At 40.5% G+C, this 23,371-nt stretch overlaps 3 protein-coding genes across 3 annotated transcripts in view; all 3 read right to left on the bottom strand.

Moving 5' to 3' along the window:
- LOC144075574 (sodium-coupled neutral amino acid transporter 3-like) overlaps positions 1–1,988 on the bottom strand; it is a 37,813-nt gene extending 35,825 nt beyond the window's left edge. The window contains exon 1 of the mRNA XM_077602767.1: positions 1,787–1,988. The gene's annotated coding sequence lies outside the window, so the exon portion shown is untranslated. The remainder of the gene's footprint in view (positions 1–1,786) is intronic.
- A 1,681-nt stretch (positions 1,989–3,669) lies between these two features.
- Positions 3,670–14,039, bottom strand: rbm5 (RNA binding motif protein 5). The gene is made up of 25 exons (XM_077603077.1): positions 13,878–14,039; positions 13,569–13,611; positions 12,576–12,762; positions 9,136–9,537; positions 8,996–9,065; positions 8,513–8,586; positions 7,810–7,893; positions 7,481–7,541; positions 7,119–7,184; positions 6,845–7,005; positions 6,669–6,766; positions 6,489–6,576; positions 6,346–6,414; positions 6,182–6,236; positions 6,000–6,100; positions 5,806–5,926; positions 5,636–5,727; positions 5,390–5,554; positions 5,165–5,305; positions 4,995–5,081; positions 4,738–4,914; positions 4,590–4,664; positions 4,393–4,493; positions 4,173–4,302; positions 3,670–4,076 (listed from the first exon to the last, which is right to left on the bottom strand). Exons 2-25 carry the CDS (start codon positions 13,583–13,585, stop codon positions 3,951–3,953), a joined length of 2,748 nt encoding a protein of 915 aa, XP_077459203.1. The 5' UTR covers positions 13,586–13,611; positions 13,878–14,039; the 3' UTR covers positions 3,670–3,950.
- Positions 14,040–14,428: 389 nt separating this feature from the next.
- On the bottom strand, positions 14,429–16,238 carry brk1 (BRICK1 subunit of SCAR/WAVE actin nucleating complex). Its single transcript, XM_077603205.1, has 3 exons — positions 16,052–16,238; positions 15,671–15,753; positions 14,429–14,958 (listed from the first exon to the last, which is right to left on the bottom strand). Exons 1-3 carry the CDS (start codon positions 16,167–16,169, stop codon positions 14,932–14,934), a joined length of 228 nt encoding a protein of 75 aa, XP_077459331.1. The 5' UTR covers positions 16,170–16,238; the 3' UTR covers positions 14,429–14,931.
- Positions 16,239–23,371: the final 7,133 nt, after the last annotated feature.

The following is a 23,371-nucleotide window of genomic DNA, read 5'->3' as shown; positions in this document are numbered from 1 at the left end:
AGAGACTTTTTGGACGACAACAAAAATTTAACTTAAAAGAACTTTGATTACAATACAAACACACTTAAAAATAAATTTTAATCTTAGCTTACACTTAACTTAATTCTAATTTATTTATTTTTTTATTTTTTTTACTTTTCTTCTTCCGGCTTAGCTCTTTTTGCCTCGCTTCCACCTTCACTTTTAACCGGAGTTTTTAAAAGGAACCTATCTAGGGTTGTTTGCTTTTGTCTCCCTTTCAAAATATTCCCAAAATGACGCACACAAATGTCCTCACAATAGGTTAACGCATGATAACTTGCCAACTTGGGGTGCTCCTCTTTTATTGCCGAGTTCGGTTCATAACCTAAACAAATTTAAATGAACTTGGATTACAATGCAGACACACTCAAAAATAAATTTAGTCTAACCTTACACTAAACTTAATTCTAATTTTGTATTTAAGTTTGATACCTCTATTCTCCCGGGTCGGCTGTATTTGCCCCGCCTCCACCATGACTTTCAGATGCAACCTATTGAGGGTTGTTTGCTTTTGTCTGCCCTTCAAAATTTTCCGAAAATGATGCACACAAATGTCCTCACAATAGGATAACGCACGACCACTGGCCAACGAGAAGTAATATATACTCCTCGTACTAGCGACCACTACGCCATTTGCGCTGAATGACAGGAAAAAAGACACTGAAAAAAATGCAACGCTCCGCCCAGTGCTCGTAGATATCTGTTATGCATGAAAGATATGCGGCAAAAGAGACGCTAAAATCATAAACTGCCTCTCATGTCTTGGCCACCTGGCTTTCTCGTATCTCAAAATTTGTCTCGTATCTAGAGATAATTATTTGCTCGAAATTTTACTCGTATCTCGAAATGCTCGTATGTCGGGGTGCTCGTATGTCGAGGTACCACTGTATGCTGGAGCCTATCCCAGCTGACTTCGGGCCAGAGGTGGGGGACACCCTGAATCGGTGGTCAGCCGTTTGCAGGGCACATGGAGACGGACAACCATTCACACACACCCATGCCTAGGGGGAATTTAGAGTGTCCAATCAGCCTACTATGCATCTCTTTCGAATGTGGGAAGAAACCGAAGTACCCAAAGAAAATCCACAAAGGCCAGGGGAGAACACGCAAACTCCACACAGATGGAGCGACCTGGATTTGAAGCCAGGACCCCTACTGTGTGGCCGACGCGATAACCACTCACCCGCCGGGCTGCCCTGTTTTTTGTTTGTTTGTCTGTTTTATTAAAATACATTACTGATAGCTGTTATTTTCTTCGTGTTTATATCACTCAAACATGCAAGAAATTAACTCAGGTTTGAGTCAAATAATTAAAAGAATAAAAACACTTCTCACAAACAAACAAAAAAGAACTAAAGGGTGACTTTTATCGGGTCGGCGGGCTCCACCGATGAGGTGGTCCTTTAATCTTTTTTTAGCGAGTTGGCAACCATAGATTGTAGCCATGTGAGGCAAAAGATGGAGCACAATCTGTCAGTCAGCCACATGGTCGTGACATGTGGACTAGGCTCTTACTGCAGAGGGTCCCAAAACAAAGTCTTACCTTGTATTTTTATGAATCAAGTCGCTTCTCTTATGACAAAATCAAGCCAAATGTGCGCCAAATAGTTGTGCTCAAATTACAATACTATGACATGTTGACTTTTTATTTATCTGCCTGTCCCTTTAACAGGATCAATCAATCTAGTGTGACCAAAAACATGTGCCATACAAATAACGCAGCGTATCATTTTAAAAATACTTTAAAAAACATTATCTGTCTTACCAGTGTTTTGGCGGGTAAACGGTCAGTAGTTATTCCTCAGGTGCGCTGATGAAGAGAAGAGCGTCTTTCTTGGTGTCTCTCGATAATGTTATTTGGGGGTTTGGCGCACAATTTGAGGCTTTCTCTCCTCAGTAGAATCGAGCAAAGTTTGCAGTGAAATGGTCGGCATTATGAAGCACATTGCAGCTCAAACTGTGGGGGTTGGAGAAGATCCGCCTCCTCCGGTCGTTCCAACCCCCCTAACCCGTCACCCACCCACACACGCGCACGCACACACGTTTCCCACGAGTACACGAGTACTACTCCCTCCTCCTGTTGCTGGAGTGGAAAGCCATTTACGCAGAAAGGCCAGTGGCAGTGGGCAAATCACCGCCTACTTACCACTATTTTCCCGCAACCTTAAAATTGCCTTAAAATCTTTCAATTTTACCATTTCTCGCGTATAAGCCGCCCCCTGATTCCTGTGGTTAGCACATCGGCCTCACAGTGGGAGGCGTGGGTTCAAATCCAAGTCAATCCACCTGTGTGCAGTTTGCATGTTCTCTCCTGGCCTGCGTGGGTTTTCTCTGGGTACTCCGGTTTCCTCCCACATTCCAAAGACATGCATGTTAGGTTGATTGGACACTCTAAATTGCCCCCAAGTATGTTAGCATGAATGGTCGTTTGTCTTCTTGTGGCATGCGATTGGATGGCCACCAATTCAAGGTGTCCCCCGCCTCTTACCCGAAGTCAGCTGGGATAGGCTCCAGCACCCCCATGACCTTAGTGAGGATAAAGCGGTTTAGAAAATGAGATGAGATCATAAGGATGTTAGTATTTATGTATAACACACAAAATGTTGTACCAAAAACAGAAGCAAATTCAGTTTATACACGAATCCCGGTGAAACACTGACCTCTGCTGTTAAAAAAAAGTCTCCTCCGCAGCCATTATGTATAATGAGAAACATTAGACCTGTCTTTGTCCGCCAGATGGCGATAATCTACCTCCTGAAAATGTTTAAATATTATGATGAATTAGACAAATGATTTAAAATCAATTAATTAAAAGTGTTCATATTGATAGTAGTAGTTTGTTTTACCAGGTTTCCGTAGCATATGTTGTGAATACATTTTGGACTCTGTGGAGGAAGTGGGAGAGCGGAAGATGCTGACCAGGATGATGTCCATCATGGACAGCACCTCCCACCCCCTGCATGAGTCTGTGGAGTCCCTCCTAAGCTCTTTCAGCAATAGACTGCTCCACCCTCATTGCAGGAAGGAGCGCTTCCGCAGATCCTTCCTCCCATCAGCTGTCAGGCTCTTTAACAAAACAAATGGCTGAGTGTTAAGACCTACCATATACATGCATGTACATCTATGTGTATGTATATATGTATGCACACGTGTATATGTATATGTATATGTATATGTATATGTATATGTATATATATATATATATATATATAGTATATATATATTATATAGTATATATATATATATAGTATATATATATATATATTAGCAACACGCTTATTTATATATTCATGTATTTATTTATTAACTTACTTATTACCTATCTATTTATGTCTAAAATGCCTTTCCTACTTCTGCATCCTCACCCTCTTGCTGCGGTGACAACGAAATTTCCCCATATGGGATGAATAAAAGTTATCCAATCCAATAAATGTTTTGTCGACATGTGTTCAGCATTGAGTTCTGCTGCAGAAAAGGTGACCTTATTTGCACAAGTTGATAATACAAGTAATTTTAAACAGTGTACATATTTAAATTGGATGAGTATTCGTTCCTGTTTAAAACACCGTTCCTAAATGCCTCAAGTACATTTTGCATTCCTACAATTAGATTTTAATTCATGTGCCGATCAGCTAGAATCAAAACAAGTGTTTTTTTTGTGTTTTATTTGTTGTAAACAGGAGACTTTATATACTAAACTGTACAATCTCTGATGTGCTGAGGGAATATTGTAAAGCAACACAAAAAGTAAAACAGAAGGGTTATTTCATCTGTGCATATGTACAACCTACAAATTATATTTACATTGTGTTCTGCATTTCTTTTTACAAGATAGTTGAACAACTGCACCAAATATAATGAACAGACATGGTGGAACGTGCTACGCCACTTCAGGCGCTTTCAATTTAGTCTCAACTTTGTACCACTGTTCACTCCAACTCAGTAAAGCGGGCAAACATTGCTTTGCGGACTGCATCTTTATACGTGTCTGATGCAGAAAGAGTGTAGTTGCTGCCTGAAGTACCGAGACCGGCTCCTTTCGTTCTCAGTTGGGCCTGAAAGAAAAAAACAAAATGGCCAAAACATTTATATTAACTAAAATAAAAAAATATTTTTTTTAAAAAGAGTTGTTATTCAACTCTAAGAAATACCTGTATAGGTGCAGTGATGCCTTGTTGGTTGCGACCCAGACCTTTGCCCTCCTTCCACCCCATAGCTTGCAGCATTTTGTTGCCAATATTGTCACTGTTAAGGCCATCTTTTGTGGGCTGCTCATAGTTTCTGCACCAAAGAATTGACAGTAACAAGAAGAAGTTACAGTGTAACTGAACACACAATTAAAGAATGTCAAATGTATTAAAATATGCTTACATGACTGGAGTTGGCTGGCTGAATTTCTTCTTTTTGGAGGCAGGGGGTTCAGGGATGCCATATTTTTCCCTCCTCTCAGCTGCTCTGTCCCTGTACTTCAACTACACACACAAGTAACAAATATGAAGATATTTGTATAGATGCAAGATAAATCAAGCAATTTTATTACCCGTGACATAAACACTGTGAAGCCATACCTCTGTTTCCCTTCTTTCTAACTCCTCTAGCTCATCTTCACTCATTTGGGATCGGCGTAACACTTCCAGGTTTTTCTGAAAATGAACTCCTGACGTGAGCAACATGCTGACATTTTGTCATCATGTGCACAAAAGTCGAAGTTGTTACCTTGTGGAGGTCAGAGAGTTGCTGATGTCGTATTAAACCTTCTTTATTGGGAAACTGCCTCCTACACAATAAACAGGCTAGGTTCTTCCAGTCCGTCAACTTGTCCTGGTTGCCTTCTCCGTTGTCAGCTGCCTCCTCGGGGTCACTGTCTCCACTGTACGCTGCCACTAAGCCGCACTAATAGCACAAATGCATGGCTTTTCACGCTCTAATCCATAGACAAATAGATTGAACTTTAAAATAAGACAAACCCTCACCTTGGAAGAGTTACCAGAGCTTGTAGCTGCTTCCTCTTCAGGGAAGTTGCTCATATCTGAAATCATTCTTTCTAAAACTCCAGCTTGCTGAAAATGTAGAATATATGCATCTAAAGAAACACCACCAAATAATTACATAAAACAGAAGTTAAAGAACTATCTTGGGTTACCTTTCTTTCAAAAAGAGTGAAGCCAGCGTCAGCAGCAGCAGCCTCCCTTCTTTCCTCTTGACTGATTGGCTGGAAGCTGCCTTTGAAGTTCTCCTTCTGTTTATTGAGACTTTTAGCCCAGCGCTCCATGTCTTTAGCAATCTGCAAAGACAACATCAATTCAGGCCACAAACATAGGAACACGGGCACAATTTGTGCAGATGTATCATCAAACAAACATGATACCTGCTGAGCAGTTTTGCTTTTGGGCTTTTCCTTTTTCTCCTTTCCTTCTTTAGTGTTTGCTGGCGTCGGAGTCTGTGCAGCGTTCGTGTCAACTGAAACGGGGACATATGACTGATTTTCACCATCCCAATAGAGATACTGTTGAGTCTGAGAGTTGTAGAAGTACTGAGGAGAGATTTAAAAAAAGATGTAATACCAGATAATGACAGCGTATATTCATAAGTTCTCACAACTTATGCTGCTTACATGTGTGTTTGGGTCATAGTACAGGCCAGTTTGGGGGTCAAAATAATACCCTGATGACTCATCATATTGGTAAGTCGACGTATCTGGAGCAGCTGTGCCAATCACAAAACAGTGACAATCTAGATTAGACCATTACATTTAATATGGTTCCAGTTACTCAACGCTCATACCAGTGCCGGTGTCTGTAGTTTGGCCGGACTCTGACGCTGCAGTGGCAGCAGGTATGCCGACGACACCTTGGAAATTTCCGGGCTGCGATTTGGCCTCCAAATGCTGTGCCAGCTGCAGGGCCTGCAACCATTAGATTTATTACATCACTTTGTAATATCGTTTCATCCATAAGTGGTACAAACAAACACATTACTTGAAGAGCAGGCTGGCCAATAATATGTGGTTGGTAAATTTGCACAGTGGGGGAAAGTACAACTCCAGTGGAAGTCGGAACAATCTTCATATCAGGTGCCGCTGTAATATTGCATATTAAGTTAACAAACTATCATACACAAGATTGACATGAGATGAGATGAGGAATTTGACATTTGATACCTCCAAGAATCCCATTCTCCTGTGAGGTGCTGGCTCCGGCAACTTGATAGAATGCCTAAAAATAACACAGAGATGTAAGTAAATTAATCATTTAAAGTTGATGTACAAATCACCAAGTAAAAAGATTCTAGGGGGCGAATGGCAAACTTTTCTATTCTACTCACCTGTGTCATTGGGTTGTAGCCTTCGTGTAAGAGGCTGTATTCAGAAACACCTTCTGTGTTCGGCTTTGGCTGGAAAACCAATAGAATCAAAGATTTGTAGAAATTGGCACGAAAAGTAACATTTTAAAATTGGGTATTCTTACCTGGCTTGAAGACCATTGAGCTGCAGCAATAGCTGTACTAGCAACAGAAAAGGCACTGACACGATTCCCATCGGGCAGTAAAAGGTCCCTTGAATTAATATCAAACAATGGGAGCACATTAAATAATGTCCTCTATCATTGACATTAAAAAAGAAAAAGAAAATCTGAACAGTTACACACTTTCTCGCACTCTTAGCATAATCCACTCCAATTGTTTTTCCATCCAATTTCAGATTAGGCTGCAGTCCTTGTAGGATAGTTAGTAGCTGAGAAGCCTCCTGTGTTCACAGCAATATCACAACCAAAATTAACATTCTATTGACAAAAAAAATCTAAATGTATTTTATTTTATTTACCAGAGGAGAAGACAGCTGAACAAAGGCGAAGCCTCTGTTCTGGCCAGTCTGTTTGTCCTTGATGAGGCGAATGTTATTTAGAGAAAGATTAGCATATGGTGCGAGGATGTTCATGATGGCTTCCACGGTGCTCTGGGGAGCAATATTTCTCAGGATGATTGCTGTGACGGAAAAGGAACAGATTAAAAATTATTTTTTTTAAAGGCCATGTAACACAACTCCTTATGAAACAAATGAAATGGAGGAATTCATCATTAAAATGTTAAGTTCTTACTGTCACCACAGAAGTCTCCACCAGGCTGAGTGTCAGGGATATCAGCGTTAGGGTCCATATCACATTCTGTTGAAATAAAGATAGACTGGGTGCATAAGCAAGTCAATTAAAAAAATTACAACAAGTATATTACTTCAAAAGTCCCAAAAGAGAAGAAAAAAAAGTTTGTAATTCAGCCAATTAAACAATGTTTTGTCTGGAGTACATGCGCATCTCTACCATCGGTGCTGCGTGAACCGTACAATCATTGACAGGACACCTGCCCATTCTATTTGAAACACTTGGCTGCATCCCAAACATTGTTGCCTCAGCTTGCTTGGGTGTTGGGAAACAGTGGCCTCCTGTTGATCACAACTACTTACCCACTTTGGCTGCTCCACACCTGAAGCACTTCAGCCGCCTCCGGAAATTGTACAGGCCACACTGCAAGTAACCGTTCACATCATTTTTATTATACACCTGCTAATACCCTGCAAAGTGTTGCCTGAGACAATCTCAAGTCATTATTGGTGCAGCATACCATACACGCCTGGGATACCACCTAACCTATTGACTGTGTGTTTATATAATTCTATGTACAGATGTAAAGCCAAGTTGAGACAAATTGGACTGCAGAAAAAGATATGACCCTTTGACATGCATGCATGTGTGGCAGTTTGCATAGTGGAATTAAGACAGGCCTTCAACTTACAGTATTGCAGAGCCAATCGCTAAAGTTGTGTCTTGGATGACTGTAGTGCATGTCCACATTTTTCCCTTGGATGGCAAGGCATTTCTGAAAGAGGAAAACAAATGTTAACCGAGAATTAGTGGCCAATGTTTATCTCAACTCATATGAGCAACCATTTTGGAAAGGGAGAGGAAGGGGGTGAGGGACCCCAGGCACGAATCCTTTGTGTTAAAGACAGACGTGATGTATGTGAAGTGTAGAGAAATCTTTAAGTGTTTGGGACCCGGGTGCTCAGGGTGAGCTGGATCAAAGTGTATTTTGTGACCCTAAAAGACAAATCATGACTGCTTTCTGAAGGGGAGGATGAGCTCTCCACAAAAATGGTGGTAAAAATGACTAATATAATTGGGTTATTTTAAGGAATTTATTTTCACCCAATAATATAAAAAATAAAGGCCTGGAGCTATCAACATCTCCACAATGCCAGCACAATAAATTTATTTACTCTACCAGATACACATAATAAAGATGCCCTGTTAAGTCCAAAGAAATTTGTAGGACCTTACTGGTGTTAAAACACCAGACAAAAATAAGGTATTCATCCATGAAAGAACCCATCACATTAGAAACTAAAATCTGTTTGGCTTTCACCAGTTTGCTGCCTTTGGGATCATTTTCCCTAGAGCTCCAAGATTAAAACTAGACTTGGCGATTGTGAAGCAACCTGATTGGTCTCCATCCATCGGGTAGCATCTTGCAAGTGATAAAAGTCCACGAAGGCGAAACCACGGCTTATACCTAGAGACAGCATTCAAATATAGACGGGAGGCGTGTTAGTTAAGAGTCCATGGGCATAGAATTAAAACTGTTCCACAAACTGCTTCACGACCCAGGCCTTGATTGGTAAACAACAGGCCACTCCTTAAAAGTTTTACCAAAGTAAAACAAAGAAGAGAAAGGAAAACACTGGCCAATATGATTGATACCATTTTTCACGCCACGCTAACTAAAGTGCCTATTTCTATTTTTACTTACCTAAAGAGGGCAAGTCTTGATGACACTTGAATTTTTTAAAATTTGTTTTCAACCTTTTTACCCCAAATTAATATGATCAATCATGCTGCTAGGGATACACAGGTTTGAATGAAAGCACATTTTTCACTATGGTCAAAGACCATTTAAGGTCCATCACGTATCCCATTCTCACCTGTTTTCTTTTTCATCAATCTGACATCGGCCGGCTGGGGACCCTCCAGTTGATCGATGGCGAAACAAATCTGAAGGAAAGACAAAAAGTTAGGCCGCCACACGCATATGATTATCTGCATGCAAGCACAAGGAACATACATCTTCCTCAGTGACGTGGGAGGGAAGACCCCAAAGCATGATGGTCTTGCTTCTCTTCTCATCCCCAGATTCTCTTCTGTAATCATGATCTGAATAGTCTCCATCAGAGTGATAGCCATCTTCTGATCTGTCACTATTTCGCCGCTTACGCTCTCGTGGCTCTCTTGGATCTCTTGAATCTCTTGGATCTCTTGAATCTCTTGGATCTCTTGAATCTCTTGGATCTCTTGGATCTCTTGGATCTCTTGAATCTCTTGAATCTCTTGAATCTCTTGAATCTCTTGAATCTCTTGAATCTCGTGGATCTCCTGAATCTCTTGGATCTCTTGGATTCCGTGGATCTCGTGGATCTCGTGGATCTCCTGAATCTCTTGGATCTCTTGAATCTCTTGGATCTCTTGGCTTGGAAAAAAAAAGACCATTAATTTGGTATTTCTCCCATCAATGAAGAATTTGGATCCCATATACAGACAAGAAATGCGTGTAAATGTATTTCACCTACCACACGCCTTCAATAAATGTAAAATTCCTTAGTTTCAAGAAATCAGACACAGAAGACCGTCATGCTAAAAAAATACAAAGATTCTCACTTGGTTGAAAATTAAGACATAGAGTGCTAATAAGAAGTACGAATGAGAATCCGACAATATACTAGATACCAACTCATGCTGAAAGTTGTATCATTTTTAAACACAAAATCACGATTTGAGACAATGCCATTTGTATTAGCAAAAATAGCATCTAGAACACACACAAGACCTTACTTTACCAACTGCTGATGCGCCAAATGGGCACAACCAATGTACCCTCTAAGCTGCGCACTACTCTCGTGTTCTCCACGCACAGCAAACATTTGCAGCGCACAAAATAAAATCCAAATTGAATTGTAAAAAAATAAACATTACAATTTTTTCTTTGCCATTTTGCAACGCATCTCAGAGTGTGACAGTCTGCCGCTGACAAACGACAACAAATGGTAATTATGGATAAAACTGACTAACACAGTGTCCAGCCAATGATATGATGTGGTTTACGTCACATGTGTTTACTTCCACAAATTGAGTAAATGTTAACGACATTGATCGGCAGTGTTAGTTGTGCGTTATGTCTGTGTTTTGCAGGTTAGCATATAGCTAACGGTTCTTTGGAGCTGCTGCCAATCGTTTATCATGGCAAAACGACCGGCCTGTGGCAGAGGCACTCAATAAGCCAAAGTTAAAAAAATGCGGTTCTTTTAAGATGGAATGGCTTTCGGAGTATGTGCAAATAGAAGAACAAGTGGTGAAATTGGGTGAGAAAGGTCTCCTCTGCAAAACATGCAGCGAAGCTAAAGTTATAAGCGAGTTTTCCGAAGGAAAATTATTGCATATAAATGAAAGCTTTACTATCTCAAGTGACACATACAGCAGAAAAGAGGGAAGGAGAAGTGAGAAGGGCAGACGTGAAAAATAAGGTAAAATTTAAGGCAGATTTGTGCATGTTCTAGTGACATTTATTAAGATGTTTTATTCATAGATATTAATCATTATATTTTATTACTAAAAGATCATTTATGGGTAGTAGACATGCACCTGCCTATGGCAGGTGTGATACTGGTGTGTCGCCATAGCGAGCACTTGATGTTGCTCACACTGGTCCTCAGTGTGCTCGGGGAGGTTGTCTGTATTCCCAGACAAAAATTAGAGGGAATATTGGGCACAAGTCACATTTTTCAACCAGAAGTGAGTTGGTAATACTTTACATGCACAGGTCAGGCTAACCAAACTAGTATTACTGCAACATTAATTTAGGAGTGGCGGGCCACCACTCCCTCAAGTCTACTTTTTTATTTCGCTTTTTTTGTTTAGCCCTAAAAACAAAAAGGAAGTTCTAGCAAACCACATAATTTTGTCAAATCAAAGTCAATACATAATCTATATCATAGAACGCATAAAGCAAGAAACAGGGTAGAGGAAACAAACGTGTTACAGTAATCATAATACAGTGGAACTTCAGTTTTCAAGTGTCCCAGAGTTCAAACAAATCAGAGTTGGAACGGAAATGTTGATTGTTTTGCTTCTGATTTCGAACGAAAATCCCCAACTCAAACGCCCCCACAAAAGCAGGAAAAAATATAACGCGTGCAGCCCATCCTGCTGACGTACTTTGTTATTGTGCATAATGCAGCCTCTGCACGCAGACGTCTCCCGTTAATGTCATGTTTTGTTGTTTGGAAATTTTCCCTTGTGTGTCTTGTCCATGTGATTACCCATTGCTTACACCTGCTGTGTCTTTCCTGCTGGGGATTGTATTGGGAAGGTGATGGGCAGTGCCTAGTTATCTCCAAACATATCACTTGGAATTAATAGCAAAAAGTTATATCTATGGTCTCATTAGACCAAAAAATCTAATTTCTCATAGTCTGGGACTTTTAAGTGTGTGTTTTTTGGCAATCTGTATGCTGTGTTTTATGTGTCTTGTACTGATCAGAAGTTTCCATCAACTATAATGCCCTGAGTGGGTGCAGAGATAGTTGACTTTGTGGAACATTCGCCCACCTCCTCTGGTACACAGCCACATAGATTTTGAGGTACTTCTTTACCTTAATACTTTCCTAAAGTTGCTCAGTTAGGCTGGATAGCCCGGTCTGGGAAGAATTCCCAAGCCTCTTCCATTCACGGATTGTGGCAGCCACTATGCTTTAGAAACCTTGAATGCTGCAGAAATTCTTTAGTAACCTTGGCCACATCAATGCGGAGCTGCCAATCTCCGTCGACCCCATTTAAGGAGTACTGTATTTTGCCGTTTAATATACCCCCCATTTAATATACCCGGGTATATTAAACGGCAGGGGTACATTAAATGGCGCACAAACGGGAAGGTACGATCCACTACGCACTCTTTATACCGTGACAGGGTGCATCAACGTTTTGCAGACTAAAACTTAACTTAACTTTGTTAATGGCTTGCCACAATTCTTTCTCCCATTCCCTAGGGCAGTTCCTTAAACGTCATGATTCTTATTTGCTCTGACGTACACTATGCTATAAGGTCTTATATAGGCAGGCGTCTTTGCCTTTCCTAATCAAGTTCAATCTGTTTAATAAAATACACAGTCTTAAAAAAGAACAGAACTATCTCAAGGAAGATCAAAAGAAATGGAGAGCATGCTACTTGAATATGAAGGTTGATGGAAGAGGTCTGAAGACTTGTGACCATATGACATTTCAAATTTGCAAATATTTTTACATTTCAGTTTTTTGTTGTCAAGTTGGGGTGTTGAGTGTACTTTAATGAGAAATAAGATGAACTTGTTAGGTGTAGGCAAATAGCTGCAATGCCAAAGAGGGAAGGATTTAAAGGGTTCTGAATACTTTCCACACCCACAGAAAATTTTGGGGGCCCAAACAATGACCCTTGGAGCCTGTATTGTATTTGACAATTGACGTAGGTATATTTACCTCTGGACTGTCTCGAGATCCTCGATAATCTCGATCTCTGTCGCGCTCTCGCTCTCCATTTCTATCGCTGCGTCTCTCATCTGACCAGCGGCGATCACGCTCTTGATCCCTTTCTCGTCTGTCACGCCAATCAGAATCGCGGGACGCCTCAGAACCATACCTGCCACTCCGTTCGGTCCGACTGATTCTATTCAAGAATGCATCGAAAAGACATTTATTAATTATGATGAGATGATGATCATAGCATATTCCAATCAGAATATTTGATGCATCCAGTTCCGACTATGTCCAAAAGTATAGCAATAGCTAACTTCCTTACCATCTTATTAAACCTCCACACCGGGAATCCCTAATTTATGGAGATCAGTATAAAGGGGAGATTCCCTATCATAATTTGTACCCACTCTAACAATTCTACATCGCCACAAATTACAAATAATTAATAAAGATTTTCAAGTTTACACCAAAGATACCTGGGTCTAATTGCTCTATTAGGTCAACCATGTAATATACTAGCCCCTGATTGATCTACTTTAATGCAACAGTGCCCCAAGGGATGCGGAGTCAGGAAAATAGACGTGTGACTCACAAACTGTCTTCACTAGATTCTCAACATAAAAAGAATGACAACAACAAAAAAGCACCAATTAAGATTTGAATGGCTCTTTGAAAGGACACAGAAGTTACTGATAATCTGTATCAGCTACCATTTTACAATTTATTTGGTGCTGCAAATGCATTCAAGTGGATCGAACTTGTGTCCACATATAATACTTGTGTGAAGACAATTACAAACGCTATGGTAATCTTGACAAAGAGCCAGGAAATGGTCAGATCAACAGGAATGACAATAACAGAGCTGCCAACCTCCGTCGACCCCATTTCAGGGGTACCCTTGTCCCATTTCCGGTTAGTTTTATTTTTTCTTTTAGCCTTCAATCTTTTAGATTACATTATTTTTTTATTTAAAATTGTTATGTAAATTGAACTCACCTTTTATCCGCTCCCATTTGGGCCGACTGCTTCCACACGACTTCTAGCAGACAAGCAAAAAATTAAAACCTTATTTGAATGCTGTCTTAAAAAGAGCAATACTCGCATTCATAGGCAGAACGTAGAAATTGAAATCACTGCGGATGAACCACCCAAAATAGATTAATTGAATTCGGTACCATCCACTGTAGTTCAGTACTCATTTTATTTTCAAGTCCATCATTTCTCCGATATTTTTACGAATTATAACGCATTTAACCCCAGCAATTTATAGGCCTACCGTGCCAGATTGAATGTAAACCAACTCACCAATGTACTTTCGTTATCTTAACGACGTCGTGTAAGGTCTTGAAAACGATATTTACGAAAATGACGACAAACGCCGGTCAAGGACGGCTCTGGTCTAAGAACGACGAAAGCTTCTTCTTCCCAAGATGCATTGGGGTTTTGTCCATAATACTATGCGTAATTCGAATGTTTATTTTCTCCCCGATTTTGTCTACAAGAGGTAGTGGGCAGCAAAAAAGCCATATTCCAACGCACAATTGATAATTTATTCATTTCTTAGTAGTTATATACGTACTCATGCTATGGTTGGCATTTGGTTGTTTCATCGTCAAATATGACCTATATATATATATATATATATATATATATATATATATATATATATATATATATATATATATATATATATATATATATATATACATACACATAAATATGTGTATATATATATATATATATATATAAATATGTATATATATATATATATATATATATATATATATATATATATATATATATATATGTATAAATATGTATATATCATGTAAAATAATGACAAGGCCAAAATGGAATTCGATGTTGGGTTCATTTTCAATGCTTTTTTCTTACATTTTATTACATCATTTTAATCTTGACACATCACGAGCAAAGAGTGCACTGTACACATGGTCCTTATCAAAGGCTACACAAAAAGACTTGTTCAACTTGGCACAAGAGGATGGTCCCCAGTCATCAATTCCGTGCTGTTATTTACATCATGTAAAACAAAACTGGTCAGATGAAATTGCCTGCTACCACACAAGAACCAAAGTCCACATATTAAAAGCAAATTTGTTGATTGTTATATAATGTTTCTTAAAAATACCCAAGCAACACACTTGGAGAACCATTTTCTGTAAAATGCAACCACTGTGGTGGCATGTTATGAAACAAGCAAAATTAGTGATACAATTTAAAAATGAGAATCAAAAAAGAAGAAGGTGGAATCCATCACGCAAACTCAAAAACAAAGGAATAAAATTGTTGGGTCACTGGGAGGACATCAGGAGGATGCTGCAATTGTTATGGTGATTATTTAAGTCAAAGTCTCTCCTTTTGTAACCTGTAAAGATAAGACATACATGATTAACATATTTGATCAAGCATCTTACACTTTTTCACATGCAGGTTTTTTCACAATGATCCTATATCTTAAATTAGTGTTTTGGTGGGTCAGTGTCACACTGTATTCACCAGAAGCATTTCATAAAATTAGTGTGTACATTTGAACCCAGCAATTTGAATGACGGTGTTTAGTTTGCGATTGGCAAAAAAAAAATTCATGGCTTATACTTTTAGTAGCTTCACATTGGAAGATTTTCTGGCCATTGAAACATAATTGCATGAAGGACAATAATAGTCAGTAATATTTGGAGAAAAGTCATAAAATGATGCGATTAAAAACATGACATTACTTATTTTTGCATTACTCGAACCGGAAGTTGTTCAGGGTCCGCAGACATCAACTTTCGGTGACATTAGGTCAGTGTGAAAAATTTGATTTTGGAATAATTTTGTAGGTTTATGTGAATCCAACTGATAAAACTTTGATGAGAATGACTATTGTTAATATAGACGGCATAGTTTTAAATGAAGATTTTCAGATGGTGGTGTCCCTTGAGATTTTTTTAATGCAAAGTAAGCTGGAACTAAAAAAAGGTTGGGAAACACTGGTGTACTGAATAGACGTTGGTGTGGGCATTCAAACGACCTTATTCTTGTAATTGTACTTCCGTTTAATGTTCTGCGTAGTATGAATACAACTGGGTACTTACTCTTGCTTCGATGTATTCGATTCTCCGCTCCAACGCTGTCAGCTTCTCATTCAGGGTCGCCAAACGAGATCGACATGACATGTCTGGAGAAGAGACCAGATGAGGACGTTAAATCATCAGTGGATACAAAATAGTACTACATTTTGTACGGCTGGCTGGTCGCTGCTCAAGTGCAATTGTTGGGAACATTTTAACGTGTAGGTAAATCGTCTACTGGGACTATTAGTCGACAATTAGACTACATTATTATGAAATAAAGGTGTACATTGATTCGACATGTCCAAAAGAATGACCAAAATGTAAACCCGCAAGCTAGATGCTATCTGGGAGTGGCTAGAGAGGAGAACCCCTACCAAAGCCCGTGGTGAAGAGAACGCTTACCAAAAGAGTTAAGGAAGTCAGTAATTTTCTTGATGCTGCTTGTTATTACTTCGATATATTCCCGGTTAGCCCAGTCTTGGTGAATTTCTCTCTGCACTGGATCCTCCTGGCCGGCCATGTTTGACGAGTCGACTTTCTCTTGGTGTCAAGCTCGCAGTGTGTGAAACCGGAAAAAGACCGGAAGAGTCAACAAAATACAAAGACAGCTGGTATCTCAAATATGAGCACTAGATCCGAAACGTTGGAGTCGATGGTGTAAACAACCAGCAGCCATCTTAAGACAGAAGACTTCCCTGACGGGCTTTTTGCAGCAACCCAAAATAACTTATATTAGCGTGTTCTTTACGGATAAAGATCATTTGACGGTCTACTAACACTTTAATAGATTAATTTTATTAAATTACTGAGGATACACACTTTGATTATAATGAACTGCATTGACATCACCATGCTTCAGGGTGAATGTTAGGGAAAAATAGTGACTTAAATGTGCACCTAATTTACTGGATATCTGATACTTATGAAAAACCCAGCCCTTTCAAAAAGATTGAATGTGAGCAATTCATTGTTCAAAGTGCATGCTGTTCTTCGACTGGCACTGACAAAAGAATGGCCAACAAAGGATAACGGCAGTCCAATTGGCCCCACGGTGCATTATGCAGCTAGATCTAGTATATATCAAGGGTGGTTTAAGTTTAACCAATGAGATTGCTGCAGAAAACAAGAAGCACCTGACTGCAAACCACTGGTTGCACTTGCAGGACACCAGATTGGTGAAAAGGTGGCCTCTTTGTGGGTTGGAGTGAAAACCCACACCCACTGTGGCCCTTTGTGGAATAGTTTGCCAAGCCCTGATCTATATACTATATGTTTCCAAGTTGGGCTCCAGCAGCCCCCGCGACCATATTGAGGATAAAGCGGTTCAGAAAATGAATGAATGAATGAATGAATAAATAGTAAATATGTATAAAGCACTTTGCCATAAATTAGTGATGAAAAGTCAGACAGTGCTTAGATTTAGCCGCTAGATGGAGGCAATACATTTATGTATACTTGCTTTCTCCATGTTTTGGTCTATTCATCACTTTTGTAAAGGTCAAACCTCGTCCCATAAAGCCAAAACACTTTGTTCCAAAACCTTTTTTGATTTCTAAGCAATGCCAGGTCTCGCTGTTCACTTACCCGTGCTTTATCGCTGTATATCTCTTCAACAGTTGAACACTACATACTGTATAGTGAAGTTGTTTGAGATATTTTCCCACCTTCTGTCCATGAAATCTTATCCAAACATATTCGAGGCTGTGCACAGCAGGCAATAATATCTGTTGGAACCATTCTTGATATCTAATCCTGCACATGCTATGCAGTCTTCCAACTCATGCAGTGCGTTTTCCCACCTGTGAGTCTACCAGAAATACTTTATTTTCCAAAGACTTTAACCTCCTAGGACCTGGCGTCCACATGTGTGGAAATCACATTTTTGGTTGTTACCAGACTACAATGTTAACTTTTGGACTACAAGGGCCTGGTGTCCACTTATGATGTGGACATAATTTTTTTTATCAGAAACTACATAATGTAAAAAGATAATTCTTTGTTTTTACACTCATCAGGTCCCAATTAGCCTAAATACCTCTCATCTCATCTCATTTTCTGAACCGCTTAATCCTAATTAGGGTCGCGGGGGGTGCTGCAGCCTATCCTAGCTGACTTTGGGCCAGAGGCGGCGGACACCCTGAATTGGTTGCCAGCCAATCACAGGTTGCAATGAAACAGACACACGCTCACACTCACAATCACACCACCATCAAAATCGAATCGAACCCAGACCAGACCAACCAGAACTCAAATGTAGAAAGATTGCATTAGATCAACATGTAAAATTTTATTGGACAGTCCAACAGTTCATCCTGCTGAATATTTAATAATAACAGTAATTAAAAATGGCTTAAATTGGTAAGCACATGCTCACGTAAATAGCCCCAAAATGGACCCAAATATGAAAACCACTGGTGCGAGAGTCCCCAACACACCAATAGGAGCGTCACGTTGGCACTGTGGCGACGACACTACGAACCTTTTTAATCTTTTTTTTTTCCATTAGACTCTTCTTCACGCATACTCATTGATACTCATAGATTAGCAAGAGGGTAACAATGTTGACAAAATAATTCAGATACTTTATTTTTACAGTGGTGAAATGACAAAAAAAATTCACACATTTTCATGTATAGTATATTGACTTTTAAATTCTGAGTATGGCTCTCAAGGAATCTCATTTCATCTCATTTTCTCAACCGCTTTATCTTTACTCGCGGGGGGTGTTGGAGCCTATCCCAGCTGACTTCGGGCCAGAGGCGTCGGACACTTCGAATTGGTGGCCAGCCAATCGGAGGGCAAAAGGAGACAAACAACCATTCACGCTCACACTCATACCTAGGGGCAATTTAGTGTCAAATCAGCATGTCTTTGGAATGTGGGATTAAACCGGAGTAACTGGAGAAAACCCACACAGGGCCGGGGAGAACATAGCAACTCCACACAGGTGGACCGACCTGGATTTGAACCCAGGTCTCCCACGGTAATGAACACAATGTTCAAGTATAGTATAGGCCAATGTTCAATGATTGAATTTGTGGTTGAGTCATCGGGCTTGCACCCACATGTCTTGGAGACTCGGGTAAAGAGAGGGGTGGAGCTGTCAACCGACGCACTAACCTCTCAGCCGCTGGGCCACCCCTCTCAAGGAAAAATATTTGAATATAGGAATTGTTTTTAGCTCTCTTGGTCAAAAAGGTTCCCGAGCCCAACTTCAGTGTGGGCTCAGTTCCCGCTGGTGGCGGTATGATTGTGAATGATCGTCTGTCTCTCTGCGTGCCCGACGGCTGACGGGTGACCGGTCTAGAGCGTAGTCTGTGTTTCCCCTGAAATCAGCTGGGATAGTTACCAGCCGCCCCCAAAACCCTTACGGGGATGTGCGGTATGGAAGATGAATGAATGTTAACCCCAAATACAGTGGTGCTCTTTTGCAGCTGCATTGAGAATCACAGAAAGAAGTGTGCACATTGGGGTAATCAGCAAAATGTGCATTGAAAATGTGACAAAAGGTTCTTTTTTTTTTTTTTTTTCATTAATTTTTGGAACCGCTTTATCCTCACTAGGGTCACGGGGGGTTCTGGAGCCTATCCCAGTTGACTTCGGGCCAGAGGCGGGTTACACCCTGAATCTGTGGCCAGCCAATCGCAGTGCACGAGGAGACGGGTAACCATTCAAACTCACACTCAACCTAGGGGCAATTTAGAGTGTCCAATCAGCATACCATGCATGTTTTTGCAATGTGAGAGGAAAACGGAGTACCTGGAGAAAAACCTACGCAGGCCCGGGGAGAACATGCAAACACGACACAGGTGGACCGAACTGGATTCGAATCCAAGACCCTGTGACTGTGAGGCCAACACGCTGTCCTTGGTTCTGTTTCTTAAAAAATATTTACTGCACATTTTCTCATTAAAAACATTATTTTTTCAGGATGCCGGTGGGGAGACTAAAGTATTACTCATCCAGACGCATCAATGCACACCCAAACCCCTACCTTGATTAGACATTTCTTTGGAATAAAGTGCAGTTGCTTCCTCACAGTAGGTCTTGTCCTAATCTTAACTTTAAACAGGCTTGGCTCACAATTTGGGAATTTTAGTTGCAGCTGAAGAATATAAACAGCATTATTACATGATATGATTAGTGCAATTCTGAATCTCCACCATGTAATTGTCACCTACAATGACTTCTCCTTTTTCTCAATAGTTGCAGCCGCTCCCAAAAGGCAGACATACCTCTTCTGGTCTCCGTTTTAAATCTTCTCTTCAAAAGCTGACAATTAGGATAGAATTGGGTGCTGGCACTGCGCGGTCTTGGCAAAATTCTGATTTAAGTTGAAATAATTGGTGTAATGATCTCAGCTCATTAGCGTCCCAGCCGCTGGATGCTTTCAGTCCTAGAGAGAAACTCCAGAGAGTTCTTTCAAATGGGAAGTGTTCTATTTGGGGCCTCAAGTGCCATTGATGTTTGCGGTGAGAAGTATTTTCTAAAGTTGCGGCTGACAGAGTAGAATTGTCTGCATGACTACTCTCGTCCCCTGGCTGGATTTTCCTCTAGCCTTTTCTCACGTCTACCACCCTTAATTATTTCCTCTGGGGAAACCAAAGACCTCAACAAGGACTTGAGTTGGTCTTCTGATGGTTGCCATGGATACGGCACCAGAGTGGCTCTTTTTGTTCCTTCATAAAGCGATCACATATTCTACGCCCCACTCTTGAATTCCTCCTCGCTGACGACTCTCCAGTTTTAAGCTGTTTCCCTGGCCTAATATGCCCCGCGGCTTACTTTATCCTCTGTGAAGATGTTTACATCCTATTCACGTTCCCTTAAGGAATCAAAGCCAGTCTTTTGACATACATTGCCTTCATTTAAATCAGTATAGGTAAGATGACACATTTGAAAGCTTCAACAAGCCACGCTTGGGTCATGACACAATGAAAGCTGCGAAGGACGACTCGGACGTGAGATACAAAAAATGAGTGCAGCTGATATCCTTTGAGGAGGTTGATGAAATAGTTTATAATCTTGCTAAAGCTGTCTCTGACAGAAAGTCCATTTCAAACTATTTAATATGCCAGTGGATAGTTTGCATTTCTCCTTCTGTTGCCACACTATATTTACTTGTATTTATTGTCATTGAGTCTTTTCCCAATTCCTTCATGCACAGAACAAGAGTCACCATTTTATTTAGATCATTTATTCATTAACTTTCTTTTCTTATGATGTTCAGCATTAGGTAGCTGGTTTTTGCCCAGCTGACTGCTGAGAGAGTGTTTTATTTTTTTTAACGTCATTTTATCACTTTGAATGCAGTTGAACAGTGATTTCCCTGTCTTTCCTCGCATGCTTCAAATCTGTCAAAAGATATTGTGCTGACAAAACTTCAATGCAACATTTCTGTAAATAATTACAGCAACACATACCTGTCAACTTATACATTTTCCCTTTGTTTTATACATTTTTTGATCATTTCAAATTGTGTACGCCATATAACAACTTTTGTTTGACAAAAATTGCCCCCTACTTTGCGGTGTTCGGGTGATGTAATTGCAGTTTATATTTATTGCCTTTTATTGAATGTTTATTATTATTGTTGGCAAAAATTAATTGACATAATTACTGGTATCATTTTATGGCCCAGGTCTATGATGGTGCAGTGCTTCTGACTTTGGTGTGAGCAATCTGGGTTTGTTTCATTGTGCCCGGCGATTTGCTGGCAACTAATTCAGGGTGACTCCTGCCTGCTGCCTGTGGTTGGCTGGGATAGGCTCCAGCACCCCCGCCAACTTTTTGAGGATAAGCGGTATGGAAGATTAATGAATATGGATCTTCTTGACGGGGCCATATCCATAACCTATTTAGAGACAAAGTATCTTGATATATTACCATATCGATATCTTACCACACCCCTGGTTTCAAGCCATCCAGAAAAAGCATGTTTTGTTTTATTTGTGTTTTGCCTTCTGCAGCTAATCAACTTAAATTATCTACTTTGGCACATAATTAAAGAATAATGATAGCATTTAATAAATGTTTTCATCATTCTATACAGCCACCCGATGGTGCAGTGGTTCTTCCGCCTGACTTTGGTGCGGGCAGTCTGGGTTTGATGCCCACTCAGTGGGAGTGTGAGTGGTTGTCTGTCTCTCTCTGCCCTAAGACTGACTGCCGATCAGTCTAGGGTGTAGTCTGCCTTTCCCCCCGTGACCGGATGATTCGCCTAAAGACGTTTCGCCGACGGACGTTTGACAGACGGACAGGTCGCCGAATGGACGTTCCGTCGAACGTTCATTCGGCCGAACGGAGGTTTCGCCGAAACGGGATTCACGCGCTCCGTTCGGCCGAATGAACGTTCGGCGGAGCGTCCATTCGGCGACCTGTCCGTCTGTCAAACGTCCGTCGGCGAAACGTCTTTAGGCGAATCATCCGAGTACCCCCCGTGACCGGATGATTCGCCTAAAGACGTTTCGCCGACGGAAGTTTGACAGACGGACAGGTCGTCGAATGGACGTTCCACCGAACGTTCATTCGGCCGAATGGCTGTTCGGTCTTTAGGCGAATCATCCGAGTACCCTTTCCGCCGAAGACAGTTGGGTTAGGCTCCAGCAACCCCCACAACCCTTTCTAGGAGGCGTGGTATGGAAGATGAATTAATGAATCATTCCATACACAAAAACCCCTTTCCCCCGAAGACAGTTGGGTTAGGCTCCAGCAACCCCTGCAACCCTTTCTAAGAGGCATGGTATGGAAGATGAATTAATGAATCATTCCATACACAAAAACCTAATTTGGCAATACGCTGCCCTTTTATATGGGCTACAATTGTTTTCAGTATTGGTAACTGTAATTCTGAAGAGCACATTTTAAGACTTACCTACTTTAATTGTATAAATAACCTTGTGGTGTACAAATAAGTCCCTGAAGCTAAATGAAATTGCCAAACACAAGTTCTCAAAATCCCTGTAATGCTACACCTCACCTCTGGCAATCTCACAAGTGAAGTTAAATCCATTTGACTGTGATTGTATTTGATAGTAAGGCAGTTCAAAGTTTCCATCAATGCAGTATTGTTTATTTAGTGAACTGGGAGTAAATTAAAAATCAGGCTTTGGACCAGCCTTGAGGCAAATCACTGCAACTTTTACCTGCTGAACATGATAGTGTATAGAATTGAGGAAATTGCAATAGTGTAAAATTGACATTTGTGTAGTTTGGGGTTCATTTACAAGTACCTTTAAGACATTTAGACTACTACCACTAGTATTGGTTTAGGACAATGATTAGATATTATGTTGCAATTGCCTCTGAGATTATTTCCCATTTAGTCAATATTTTTATTGAATATGCCCTGATTGCTTACCACTCCAAGTCAACATGCTTAGTTTTTTTAAAGAATTAATTATTCATTTCTTAATTTTCAGAACCGCTTATCCTCACAAGGGTCGCCGGATTTGCTGGAGATTATCCCAGATAACTAAAGGCACCAGGTGAATCGATGACAAGCCAATCGGAGGACACAAGAAGACAGACAACCATTCGCGCTCACACTCATACCTAGGGGCAATTTAGAGTGTTCAATCAGCCTACCATGCCTCTTTTTGGGATGTAGGATGAAACTGGAGTACCTGGAGAAAACCGACGCACGTCCGTGGAGAAAATGCAAACTCCTCACAGGGAGGTCTTGTCCTCGGATTGGACTCTCAATCTCAGAACTATGAGGCC

This window comes from Stigmatopora argus, chromosome 6 (assembly GCF_051989625.1).
Source record: "Stigmatopora argus isolate UIUO_Sarg chromosome 6, RoL_Sarg_1.0, whole genome shotgun sequence".
Taxonomy (NCBI): Eukaryota; Metazoa; Chordata; class Actinopteri; order Syngnathiformes; family Syngnathidae; genus Stigmatopora; species Stigmatopora argus.
The sequence above is the reverse complement of the archived record's forward strand: the minus strand, read 5'-3'. Positions and strand labels throughout refer to the sequence as shown.

Coding starts and splice junctions, on each gene's coding strand:
- brk1 (XM_077603205.1), bottom strand. CDS start 16,169: ATGGCCGGCCAGGAGGATCCAGTGCAGAGAGAAATTCACCAAGACTGG. Junction 15,754..16,051: donor TGACTTCCTTAACTCTTTTG/GTAAGCGTTCTC, acceptor TCTCTTCTCCAG/ACATGTCATGTCGATCTCGT. Junction 14,959..15,670: donor TCGAATACATCGAAGCAAGA/GTAAGTACCCAG, acceptor TTATCTTTACAG/GTTACAAAAGGAGAGACTTT.
- rbm5 (XM_077603077.1), bottom strand. Junction 6,577..6,668: donor TATGCTAAGAGTGCGAGAAA/GTGTGTAACTGT, acceptor TATTAATTCAAG/GGACCTTTTACTGCCCGATG. Junction 4,303..4,392: donor AGCCAGCCAACTCCAGTCAT/GTAAGCATATTT, acceptor TCTTTGGTGCAG/AAACTATGAGCAGCCCACAA.